This window comes from Pristiophorus japonicus, chromosome 18 (genome assembly GCF_044704955.1).
Source record: "Pristiophorus japonicus isolate sPriJap1 chromosome 18, sPriJap1.hap1, whole genome shotgun sequence".
NCBI classification, from domain to species: Eukaryota; Metazoa; Chordata; class Chondrichthyes; family Pristiophoridae; genus Pristiophorus; species Pristiophorus japonicus.
Genome location: NC_091994.1, coordinates 69,885,353 through 69,898,272, shown reverse-complemented (window position 1 = coordinate 69,898,272; position 12,920 = coordinate 69,885,353). Strand labels below are relative to the sequence as shown.

At 48.5% G+C, this 12,920-nt stretch overlaps 1 protein-coding gene across 1 annotated transcript in view; it reads right to left on the bottom strand.

The window, feature by feature from the left end:
• The window catches only part of LOC139229054 (ephrin type-B receptor 2), a 585,159-nt gene that overhangs the window by 570,795 nt on the left and 1,444 nt on the right, over positions 1-12,920 (bottom strand). Inside the window, exon 2 of the mRNA XM_070860715.1 lies at positions 8,179-8,243. Coding sequence (XP_070716816.1) covers positions 8,179-8,243 — 65 coding nt within the window. The remainder of the gene's footprint in view (positions 1-8,178; positions 8,244-12,920) is intronic.

Sequence of the window (12,920 nt, the reverse complement as noted above, 5' to 3'; positions counted from 1 at the left end):
TTTGGCATTAAAAATCTTACAGCAAAGAAGGAGGCCATTCAGCCCATTGTACCTGTGCTTTGAAAGAGCGATCCAATTAGTCCCACTCGTCCTGCTCTTTCTCCATCGCCCTGAAAATTTCTCCTGCAGAAAATCTCCTTCATGCCAACCAATTCTACTTCTCTGCTTCCCAAATCAACGCACATTTTGCTATTTAAGCATAAATAATAATATAAAATCAAAGTACAGAGTGTATGACTTCAAAATGGGAACTGAATTCTATCTGTGCACCGTGATCCAGTGCTCTAACCCCTCACCCTCTGACCCCTCACCCTCTGACCCCTCACCTGACGACTATGCCTGGTTTCACCTGTCATTGTGCAGCATGGGAAATCGGCCAGGACTCCTGGAAGCTGCCATGTTTTCTTTCTCCCCGCAGGCTTTGTAAAATCCTATCTCACTTCAGAGGCCTTATTAATCTGTTTAGGGTCATGTTTGATAAGTGTGCGATTGTGAAGTCCAGGCATGTAATTACCCTGCATGTTCAGCATTTGTCCTCAATTGAGTGTTATTACCCAAGTAGTCATCTATTTCCGCAACCTGTAACCCAAGTGTTAATTTATTTCAGTAACCCTACCATGTTATTTATGATAGATGCGAGCTCCTCTCTTGGTCTCCGTTTCATGGCCCCAAGTTTCCACATGATTTGCTCCTGATTTTTAGGAGCAACTGGTGGAGAACGGAGTATCTTAGAAATCGGAATTCTCCACATTTAAGTTTTCTGCAGTTCTAGTCAGGGAGAACAGTTTCACTTTTGAACAGAATTTTTTTTTCAAAAGGGGGCGTGTCCGGCCACTGACGCCTGATTTGAAAGTTTCCACAGTGAAAACGTACTCCAAACTAACTTAGAATGGAGCAAGTGAAGATTTTTGTAGGCTTGAAAAAACCTTGTCTACACATTAAAAAATCAGGCGCAGGTTACAAATTAGGCATCCAGAATGAGGTGGGAGGGGGAGGGGGGGGAAGGGAAGTCATTAAATTCTACAATAAATCCTTAGTTATACTTATACAAATATTATACAAATAAATCCAACCTGAATAAAAATTTATAAGCAAAGAAAAGATTAAATAAACCATGTTCCTACCTGTGTGAAAGTGCTTCAGGCAGGCCTTTCAGGCAGCGGTTTGCCGTCGGGACCGACCGACAGCAGGGGGGAGGGAGGGAGAAAGCTGCAAGAAGCCTCAGTGCTGATCATGGAAGGGCAATGTGGTTTTATTAAAAAATGTTAAAAATTGAACAGCTACAAAGAATTTGAATAGTCTCAAACAAGTGCATGTGTCCCGTTTATCACAGTCCATCTTTAATTACAGAATGCACTCCCTCACCCTCACACACAGAAATATCAAGAAAATTAAAATGCAAGCCTTTGCAAGGGTTCAATAAACAAATTTTTACTTTTTTCTGCAGCACTTTTAAAAATGGCCGAGTGCCAATGTTTACTTCAGACTGCGCGTGCGCGAACGCTCCAACGCGCACTCGCAGGGTTACTGGCACGAAAAAAACTCATTTAAATTGTACCCGCATCCTCCTACTTACAAAATCGGCGCGAGTGGTAGGCTCCGCCCCCTGTGTGCCGCGCCAAGCAGACATCGAGCTGCAAAGCGCTCGAGAATAGCGTGTTTTTTTTCAGGCGCCGTTTCCGGCGCGAAAAACGGGCGCCCAGCTCGGAGGGGCGCCTGTTTTACCGCGTGTGGAAACTTGGGGCCCATATTTCTAACTCCTGTTGCTCCATGCTGTGTACCTGTTGGGAGACCAGGAGCACAGATATCCCGTTCTGCGCCAATGCTGCTTTTGGAGACAACCACGAAAGCACGTGGAAGGTAGCAAGTGACCCACTCCTCCATCCCTGGCAATGTTGCTTGGAGTCAGGTGTTGTAAGGTGTCCAAGAGCAGTGTGACATTGCTGGTCCTGATTATTTATCCTCCGCTCTGTGGAGAAGCCTTTGCTGGTTCTCCATCTCTGCCTTACTGTACCAACAGTGTGTGGATGAAAGCTGATGTAATCAAAAGCTTGTCACAGAGATACAGTCACAGTATCAACCACTCAATCAAAATCTAAGCAGCAGCAAACACCTAAATGGAGATTAATGCTAACCAGAGATATGGATTATTTAATGAAAATACAGTATGTACTTATAGTTCCAAAACATTGCGGTTATGATTTAAGTCAGGCTGTTGGGGACTGTGCGAACCATTTCTCGAGCCATGCATTCCTTGCTGCTCTGTGGTCCTTAATCTGTGTTCCATTTAACACAACAGAACATGTTGTAGCAGATTACCGTTATATGTCTGTAAAAATTCAGCAAAGCTCTGTAATTGGTAACGAACTTTAAATTAAGTGGAGAATTGAAGGAGTCTCTCGCAGACAGTTATTTACTTATTTGACTCATAAAGAGAGATTGGCTGTCAGCGTTTCTGTTCTCCCCAAGGCTCAGCATTCGCACATTAATCAAAAGGGATATATACCAGCGACTCTTGAATATGTAACATGTTCAAAGTGATATTTAAAGTATTTGGGGGGGGGGGGGTGGGAGGTTGTTAGGAGGCTTTCTCACTCAGGAAGCTACAATCCATTCCTTAACGTAACAAAGTATTGCACATGATGGAAAACAAAAGCTGGAAGTGGTGGCAGCACACAGCATCTGTAGAGAAGGGATAAGCCAAGGTTTCAACTATAGACTCTTCTATTAAACCATTTTGATGACTCTTCTAGTCAACCATTCAAAACCTCAACATGCCCATTCTGTCCACAGATGCTGACTGACTTGTGTGTTTGCAGCATTTTCACTTTCTATTATTGATTCATTAAATATGGCTAAAGAGCAGATTTTTTAGCATGATGCACAGCCGATAATGTTTTCTTTATCCATCAGGACAGCTTCCAATGGACGTGAATCTGGACCCCACAAAATTAAAGGGACCGCACATGAAAAAAAGTTAGAGGGACCTTTGCTGCACATCTAAAATGAATTGGGTTAACAACAGCTACCATTAACATTTATTATGGCCTTTATTGTATAAAGAACCCTTCATGTCATTTCCACACTTAATAAGTGTTGTTATTTTTATTAACATGCTAATGAACATGTACGGGTTTACGAGGCATACTGAAGAATGCATGGTCTATTTATTCCAAATGGTGCAAAATTAATTCTTGTAGTGGAAAATGGGAGATCGATTCTGCTTCCACTAGCAATTCTAAATAAGATGTAATGCACAATCAAGGATAAAACCATTTATACAACCTTTAAAAAGCACATGAAAGTGCTACTTTGATGCTATTGAAACCTCGCTGAGAAATAATTAGTTGCCTCGGAAATGATTAAATCTGCAAATTGCGTCCCAGGTCAGCCATCAGATTGGGCTTGTTCATTGTCACCGTGCTGACACTCCTGAGAAAGGCCCAGACGCCGACAAAGTTGTGGACTTTCACTTGAGAACAGGCACAAGTAATGCACCATGATATCGCACATTCCTTCCCCGAGTGCTATTTATTACTGGGGCTGGCCAACACCATCAATCTCTCTAACCCCATTCCAATCATGACAATAACTGAAATTGTTCATGATTTGGGGAAAAAGGGCTTCAATTAAAAACAGTGGCTGCAATGTCCAATATATCCGGGTCCATTTAGTTATACCTCCGCTATGCTAATTAAGAGGGGTAATATTAAAACGAGTGAATAATTGTGCAAGCATTAATAACCCCACTGACAGTCACTGGTGAAAGAAAAGTTTTAAAATTGGTAAATTTGGAAGAGGCCAACTCATTGGTTGATCATCACTCCCACTTCTATCCTCCCAATAATTTATGAACATTAATACAGATATTAGTCAGACACTATCTTAAATACACAAAATGTACAGTAAAATAGTAAAATCTTCCATTACTAAATGAATGAAATGATTGAACGATTGGGTATATATATTACTGAAGGTCTATGTGGTTGTTTGGCAGAGCAGGTCGGGTCTGTGGGCTCTCTGATACAAGAGGTGCTCTCTTTTTCACCTGCTGAGTACGGGAGCCCGAAGCTTCGCAGGGCCTGAACTCTAATTGTGTGTCATTACCCGGAGACCTTGCGTTCTGGGATCCACTCCAGGGTCTCAGACGGTGATGAGCCCTCCCCACCGCCCCCATCCCTGCCGCACTCTGCGTACCGGGAGAGGAAGAACAAGCAGCGGCCTCTTTCTTCGGTAAAAGATTCATCGAGCTGAGCAGCCGTGACTCAACTCTAAAATGGATAGGGCATATTCGAGTCCGCAGTGCATTCTAGGTACGGACGTTCGCCATTCGTGCAACGGATCCTTTTCAGATTGGGCCAGGGAGAATCGCTTTTGTGAATTGCTAAATGTAATTAACTGGCTGCAGTTCAGGCCTGTCTGTGACCAACAAGAGGTGAAAGTGGATAGACTAATGTGCAGCTTGAGCTCCAGTTCACGCCTTCTATTTCTGTCTCATCCAGCTGGCCGGAAAGAATGACTTGCCGGGCCGGAAGCAACGATATGTTGCCCACCACTGCTGTACATAATGTGCTGTGCACAATGCACTGTACACAATGTACTGTGCCCCAGATATGGAATCCAGTGGTAACCATTATTCTCTCTCATACCATTGACCAGTGTTTTACCAGAACATTGTGTATTCGTTCACAGCTCAATAATCTCATGTCATGTGAGCTAATAACATGTTTATAATTCTTGTAAGGATTGGCTTTCCTCCATGACCATAATGAAATCCATCAGATTCTTCAAAGTTGTAAATAATGCAGAAATAAGCACTCTCCTGAACCAGCTCCTCCAGATATCATGTGGATAGCATTCATCAGACATCAGGGAATTATTTTAGGACAGGATTGGGTCGAGTGCTCATAATACACTCTGCTTCAATTCGATTGAAGTCAATTGAAATTAAAACCAGGCGGAGAATATAAACGGCCCCATGTCCCATCCTGACAGTTTCAAACCATTAAAATTACCCCAGCACCACATTTCAAATTGCTCTTTAATAGAACAAATCTGCTTCTCTGATTTGGTTAAATCACTGCTATGGATCAAGTTGAGAATCTGGCTGGTTTAGTGGATGGTTAAGGGAAGCTGGCCTTCCGGAGCAATAGGAACAACTCTCCAGCAACTAGCAAGTCGCAAATAACAAACCAATGAAGTTGTTCATATCACTCGTTCAAAGTGCTTTACCCTCCACTTCTCTATACAACACAGACAGAAGTGACATTTCCAACATGATAACTGCAATACAAAATGCACAATTATGAAAATAAAATCGTTAAACTTTATCATGCAAAATATGGATATTTAATATGAGCCATGCCTGCAAGAAATTACATAGTAATTTACATAGAAATTTACAGCGCAGAAGCAGGCCATTTCAGCCCATTGTGTCCATGCCGGCTGAAAAAGAGCCACAAGGCCCTCGGTCAGCAGCCCTGAAGATTACATATAAACCTATGAACAATGACGGAAAGGCAAAGAGCACCCAGCCCAACCAATCCGCCCCACACAACTGCGACACCCCTTATACTGAAACATTCTACACTCCACCCCAACCAGAGCCATGTGATCTCCTAGGCGAGGCAAAAACCAGATAAAAACTCAGGCCAATTTAGGGAGAAAAAATCTGGGAAAATTCCTCTCCGACCCATCCAGGCAATCGAAACTAGTCCAGGAAACACCCTGGACATATTCTATTCCCTGCAGTACTTATTTGTGTCAGTCACTGTCTCTGGGGCTTGGGCTTTGAGTTCTGCTTCAAACTTGGGAATGTCGCCTGTACTTTCTGCGCATCTGCCTGTGTGACGTATTTTAGAGATTTAACCCGCCCACTTTAAAATCATCCAGTTACTCAGACACCTGCCCAAAGCCAGCGAGATCCTTCTTTACATAAGAACATAAGAATTAGGAGCAGGAATACGCCATTCGGTCCCTTGAGCCCGCTCCGCCATTCAATAAGATCTTGGCTGATCTTCTCCCTCAACTCCACTTTCCTGCACTATCCCCATATCCCTTGATTCCCTTAATATCCAAAAATCTATCAATCCCTGTCTTGAATATACTCAAAGACTGAGCATCCACAGCCCTCTGGGGTCGAGAATTCCAAAGATTCACCACCCTCTGAGTGAAGAAGTTTCTCCTCATCTCAGTCCTAAATAGCCGACCCTTTATTCTGAGACTGTGACCCCTGGTTCTAGATTCCCCAGCCAGGGGGAAACACCCTCCCTGCAAGCCCTGTAAGAATTTTGTATGTTTCAATGAGATCACCTCTCATTGTTCTAAACAAGACAATATAGGCCCAGTCTACTCAATCTCTCCTCATAGGATTTGTTTACAAATTACTCCATGGATTTGCCCCTCCCTATCTCTGTAATCTTTTTCAGCCTCACAACCCCACAAGATGTCTGTGCTCCTCAAATTCTGGCCTCTTGAACATCCCTCATTATAATCGCTCAACCATTGGTGGCCGTGCTTTCAGCTGCCTGGGCCCCAAGCTCTGGAACTCCCTCCCTAAAGCACGCCACCTCTCCGCCTCTCTACCCTCCTTTCAGACGCTCCTTAAAACCTACCTCTTTAAAAAAGCTTTTGGTCATCTTCCTTAATGTCTTCTGTGGCTCGGTGTCAAATTTATCTGTTTGTCTGTAACGCTGCTGTGAAGTGCCTTGGGACGTCTTACTACATTAAAGGCGCTATATAAATAAAAGTTATTATTGTTAGGACAATCCCCCCATCCCAGGAATCAGTCTGGTGAACCTTTGTTGCACTCCCTCAACGGCAAGTATATCCTTCCTTGGGTATGGAGACCAAATCTGTACACAATGCTCCAGGTGCGGTCTCACCAGGGCCCTGTATAATTGCAGTAAGATATCTTTACTCTTATACTCAAATACTCGTATACTGTTGTAATAAAAGCCTTTAATAACTGAGGTGTGAGTGGTGAAAAAAAATCAGAAATAATGAGACTACATTTTACTCAGTCATTAAAGCAACTAAATAGCAATTCTGATTACAGGACTGGGCTGTTTTTATCCTGGGGGAGACCGAACTTTGTGCCAGGCCCAGCCAGCAATGTTAATGAGGACTTTGACACCAAGTTCAGGCACTGGCCTTGCGGCTATTGGTGGTCACTCGAGGCGGCAAAAGGTCCTGTCCCCAACATCTCTGACAACGCAGGATAAAAATGTCTTTCATAATCTCATAGAACCGAGAAAAAATATTGGGGAAAGGAGGAGGAAGAATAAACAAAAAATAAGAGCTGGATTTTCCGGGCCTTTGCGCTGCGGGGTGCGCCCCGGAGTGGTGTGAAAGGCTGCGGTGAGGTCCCCTGTGCCCCGCCGCGATCCTCCGGTTGGGTTTTGCGGCGGTGCGGAGCAACATCGCCGGGGAGAGCCGCGCCGGGCATGCAACGCCTCTGGTTACAACACCGGCGCGAGTTTGGACTTTTGCCCGATCCGTCCGCCTGGAAGTGCGCCTCGCAATCACCGCCTGGGAAATCAGAGCGGTCCGGCATAGCCGGCGGCCCAGAGGGAGGTAAAGTGCTCCGCAGGTCAGTGCGAGTGTTTGTTCTTTTGATTTTTTTAGCGATTTGTGTTGTGGTGGCGTGGGCAATGATTTGGGAATGTTTTTGTGTTTTTTTTAAGTTCCCCCTCCCACCCCCCCAGCCTCTCTCGGAGCGCTCCCGGCCCGGCACTTTAGTTCGGGAGTTTCCCATCCTTGTGCCGCGAGAGGTGTACAACACCTCCCTTCGTGCTGCGCCCCCTGACGCAGGGCCCAGATGCCCAAACTCACATATTAAAGCGCAAACTATTCCCGGCCGGTAACTTTCCCGCCCCGCCTCCGTTTTTGCCCCAAAGACAGAAAAGCCTAAAATCCAGCTCAAAGAATCTTTCACTTTAAGCCAATAATCATTTCAAATATGAAGCGGAAACCTTAGACGGAATTACTTATATTATAATTACACCCTAAGCAAGTTTTAAAAGCCGTATTACAAATGTCGAGGTAACTGTAGCACAGCCCCTCTCTCGGACGATTAGTGCAGTGTACACATAGCGCAGACAGGTTTTCAATACTGCTCTTCACAATCGCAATTCTCTCGTGTTCCAAACAGATCTTTAGTACGGAAAAGAGACTCACCCCAGTGGGAGGGTAGGCTGCCCAGCCCAGCTCGGCTGTTGCCGTTGTAGAATCCATCAAGGTTTCTGTGCAAAAACAAAGGAAAGCAATGAACTGACATCACCTGCAAGTTAGACACCAGCCTCCTGCTCTTCCTGTTTACCTCACATGCTAGCTTCACAAAAATAAAACAATAAACTTTACACAAATGCAAAATACCGCGGATGCTGGAATCTGAAATAAAAACAGAAGATTCTGGAAATACTCAGCAGGTCAGGCAGCATCTGTGGAGGGAGAATCACAGTTAACGTTTCAGGTCTGTGACCCTTCGTCAGAACTGCAAAAGTTCGAGATGTAACAGATTCTTCAGGAAGTGTGGGGGCAGTGAGAGGGGGAGGGGAGGGAAGAGCAAAAGGGAAGGTCTGTGATAGGGTGGAAGGCAGGAGAGATTAGAGAGACAAAAGGGATGATGGCAAAATGAGATGGTAATGGGACAAGTTAGGAAACAAAAGATGAGTCTAGAGAAGGTGTGAATGGCGTAATCATCTCCAGTCGCCGTGGGAAACAAAAAAGAAAGGGGGCGATAGTGGTGGGGGTGTGTGATGGTGGTGGGAGGGTGGGGGCAATGGTGGGGGGGGTGGGGGCGATGGTGGAGGGTTTGGGGGCGATGGTGGGGGCGATGATGGGGGGTTTGGGGGTGATGGTGGGGGCGATGGTGGGGGGGGTGGGGGCGATGGTGGGGGGTTTGGGGGCGATGGTGGGGGCGATGGTGGTGGGGGTGTGTGATGGTGGTGGGAGGCTGGGGGCAATGGTGGGGGTGATGGTGGTGGGGGTTGGGGGCGATGGTGGGGGGTTTGGGGGCGATGGTGGGGGGGCGATAGTGGTGGGGGTTGGGGCAATGGTGGGGGGTTGGGGGCGATGGTGGGGGGGGTGGGGGTGGGGGTGGGGGCGATGGTGGGGGGGTGGGGGCAATGGTGGTGGGGGTGTGTGATGGTGGTGGGAGGGTGGGGACAATGGTGGGGGAGGGTGGGGGCGATGGTGGTGGGAGGATGGGAGCGATGGTGAGGGGGGCTGGGGAGATGGTGGTGGGAGGATGGGGGTGATGGTGGTGGGGGTTGGGGGCGATGGTGGGGGGTTTGGGGGCGATGGTGGGGGGGCGATAGTGGTGGGGGGTGGGGTGATGGTGGGGGGTTGGGGGCGATGGTGGGGGCGATGGTGGGGGGGGTGGGGGTGATGGTGGGGGGGGTGGGGGTGATGGTGGGGGTGATGGTGGGGAGGGTGGGGGCGATGGTGGGGGGGTTGGGGGCGATGGTGGGGGGGTTGGGGGCGATGGTGGGGGGGGTGGGGGCGATGGTGGGGGGGGTGGGGGCGATGGTGGGGGCAATGGTGGTGGGGGTGTGTGATGGTGGTGGGAGGGTGGGGACAATGGTGGGGGAGGGTGGGGGCGATGGTGGTGGGAGGATGGGAGCGATGGTGAGGGGGGCTGGGGAGATGGTGGTGGGAGGATGGGGGTGATGGTGGTGGGGGTTGGGGGCGATGGTGGGGGGTTTGGGGGCGATGGTGGGGGGGGCGATAGTGGTGGGGGGTGGGGTGATGGTGGGGGGGTGGGGGCGATGGTGGGGGGGGTGGGGGCGATGGTGGGGAGGGTGGGGGCGATGGTGGGGGGGGTGGGGGCGATGGTGGCGATAGTGGTGGGGGTGGGGGCGATGGTGGGGGGTGGGGGTGATGGCGGGGGGTTTGGGGGGGATGGTGGGGGGGGCGATGGTGGGGGGGGTGGGGGCGATGGTGGTGGGAGTGAGGGCGATGGTGGGGGGTTTGGGGGTGATGGTGGGGGAGATGGGGGTGATGGTGGGGGGTTTGGGGGTGATGGTGGGGGAGATGGGGGTGATGGTGGGGTGGGTGTGGGCGATGGTGGTGGGGGCGATGGTTGGGGGGGTGGGGCCGATGGTGGTGGGGGTGGGGGCGATGGTGGTGGGGGTGGGGGCGATGGTGGGGGGGGGGTTTGGTGGCGATGGTGGGAGGGGTTTGGGGGCGATGGTGGGGGGTTTGGGGGCGATGGTGGTGGGGCTGGAGGCGATGGTGGGGGGGTGGGGGCGATGGTGGGGGGCGATGGTCGGGGGGGGGGGTTGTTAAAAAAAAGGGAGGAAAGAGGAAAAAATATGGGCAGAGGTTATGGTCTGAAATTATTGAACTCAATGTTGAGTTCAGAAGCTTTTCCAATCCCGCTGTGTATTTAAACAGTGACACCTGAATTGATATATTGGGAGCCCTGCTGCCCTCCCCCATCATTCCCTGTCACCCTGCAAATGTTTCCTTTTCAAGAATATCTCACTAATACTTTCATAGAATCACTGAAATTTACAACACAGAATCAGGCCTTTCAGCCCATCATCTCAGTGCCGGTTGAAAAAGAGCTTATCCCACTTTCCAGCTCTTGGTCCGTAGCCCTGTAGGTTACGGCACTTCAAGTGCACATCCAAGTACTTTTTAAATGTGGTGAGGGTTTCTGCCTCTACCACCCTTTCAGGCAGTGAGTTCCAGACCCCCCCCACCCTCTGGGTGAAAAAGGTTCTCCCCAACTACATGGCTGTGGTGGGGTGGGTTGGGGGGCGAGGTAAGGGGTGAGGGTGGGGGGGGGGAGGGGTGATTGGGGGTTGGAGGTGGGGATGGAATTCCGGGGGATTGGGGTGGGGTTAGGAGTGAAGTTGGTGGGGTTGGGGGTGGGGGTGGGGGGGAGGAGTTCAGGGGGGTGGGGTTGGAGGTGGGGGTAGGGCGGGGGGGGGTGCAGCGAGGGTAAGCAAGTGTTGAGTCAGGATGCTCCGGCCTTCTGGGACAGTCTTGATGGCCCAGCTAGTCTTTTCCTGCCCATCCATTTTGTCTGTTCAGAATCTGTTGCGTACTGCAGACTAATGCGCTCACCTACACTGCGATCTCTGAAAACCAGGGAGGGCGGACCTGAGGGAGGGAGGGAGGGAGGGGGTCAGTAGGAACATGTGTATGTGTTTGGTCCATGTAGCAGAGCCAGGTCTCCAATTGTCTTGGATCCCCTTGCCATTGGACCAAGACCTTGCTCTGCCAAGCCCGTGTGGTAGCTGGTGTGCTTCTTAAAAATGTGGTAACTCCAGCAATGACTTTACAGATCTCTTTTTTTTCTTGTGAAATGGTAAAAGAATTCACGCACAGGCATCTTCCACCCTTTAAAATTAATTTCGGAACGTGGCCTGTGTTGGTCTCATCAGTCACCTGAGAACTCATGTTAGTGCGGAAGCAAGTCATCCTCGACTCCGGGGGACTGCCTAAGAACAAGAGTAATGCTCTCCCTATAACACAGTATTATGCACATTGTTGAGGCCTGACTCAGAGAAATGGCCAATTTAGTGCCAAAATGATAGATTAGCTCAGTAGGATTGATCCTATGAGGCTGTGGTTGAGGCAAACAGATGTTGCACATCATCCTGAGCCTGACCGCAAAGTGCTTGGTGCTGGCTCATATTGTTTCAGCCCCACTCACAACCTGCCATCACCAATAAATCGAAAGCTAACTATATGGAGTTGGGCCATTTGAAAGATCGTATCCAGTCCTGTTCCTCTGATGTTCTTGTACTTAATTTCTATTGCAACTTGATACATTTGAACTCTCAAGACATTAAAAGTGCTGAAAGACGACCTCAGACAATACTTTGAAACATCAAACATTGAGATACACTGACTGGAACCATGATGTTTTTTTCCCCAAATCTAATATGTCAAACAGGTGAATACATTTCATCAGCCATGTCTGAAGAATTGTAGTCACACATACTGTCAATGGACAGAGGGACAAGTGGGCTGGGACTGATGTGGTCTGTAACTGTGATTATTACTGGAAGTTAGTCCCATGCATTCTGCTTGTTTTACTGGCATCAGACAAAATTCAATTATTTCTTTGTCGAGCATTTGCAGTAAATTGAAATAAAGAACTTTGTGAGGAATCCTTGTGCCAATCACTCCCTCGCTCAGGACCGAGGTGCTCCTTCACTGCACCGAGTTACTGTATCGGTGGGCAGTCAGAGTGAAGCACGGGCTCTCAGCACAATGCAGTCCGGGGATAGCGTCGGACACAGAGCGTGATGCCCAATGCAGGGAGAATGCCTTGCACTATCCGCTTGTCCTAGGCAATCTCCTGCCTCATTCCCTGGATATCGTGAGATTTTACATAGAATCATAGAAATTTACAGCACGGAAGGTGGACATTTCAGCCCATCGTGTCCATGCTGGCCGACAAAGAGCTATCCAGCCTAATCCCACTTTCCAACTCTTGGTCCATAGCCCTGTAGGTTACGGCACTTCAAGTGCACATCCAAGTACTTTTTAAATACTGCCTCTACCACCCTTTCAGGCAGTGAGTTCCACACTCCCACCACCCTCTGGGTGAAAACATTTCCCCTCAAATCCCCTCTAAACCTCCACCCAATTACTTTAAATCTATGCCTCCTGGTTGTTAACCCCTCTGCTAAGGGAAACAGGCCCTTCCTATCCACTCTATCCAGGCCCCTCATAATTTTATACACTTCAATAAGGTCTCCCCTCAGCCTCCTCTGTTCCAAACAAAATAAACACAACCAATCCAATCTTTCCTCATGGCTAAAATTCTCTAGTCCAGGCAACATCCTGCTCTATTCGTCAGGCAGAAATAAACAGAGGCTGTATCGCAGGCATCGTGGGTGTTGATCATCAGCAGATTAACGTCCAACAATTGTTGTAAAGGCTTAAAAGATTCTACC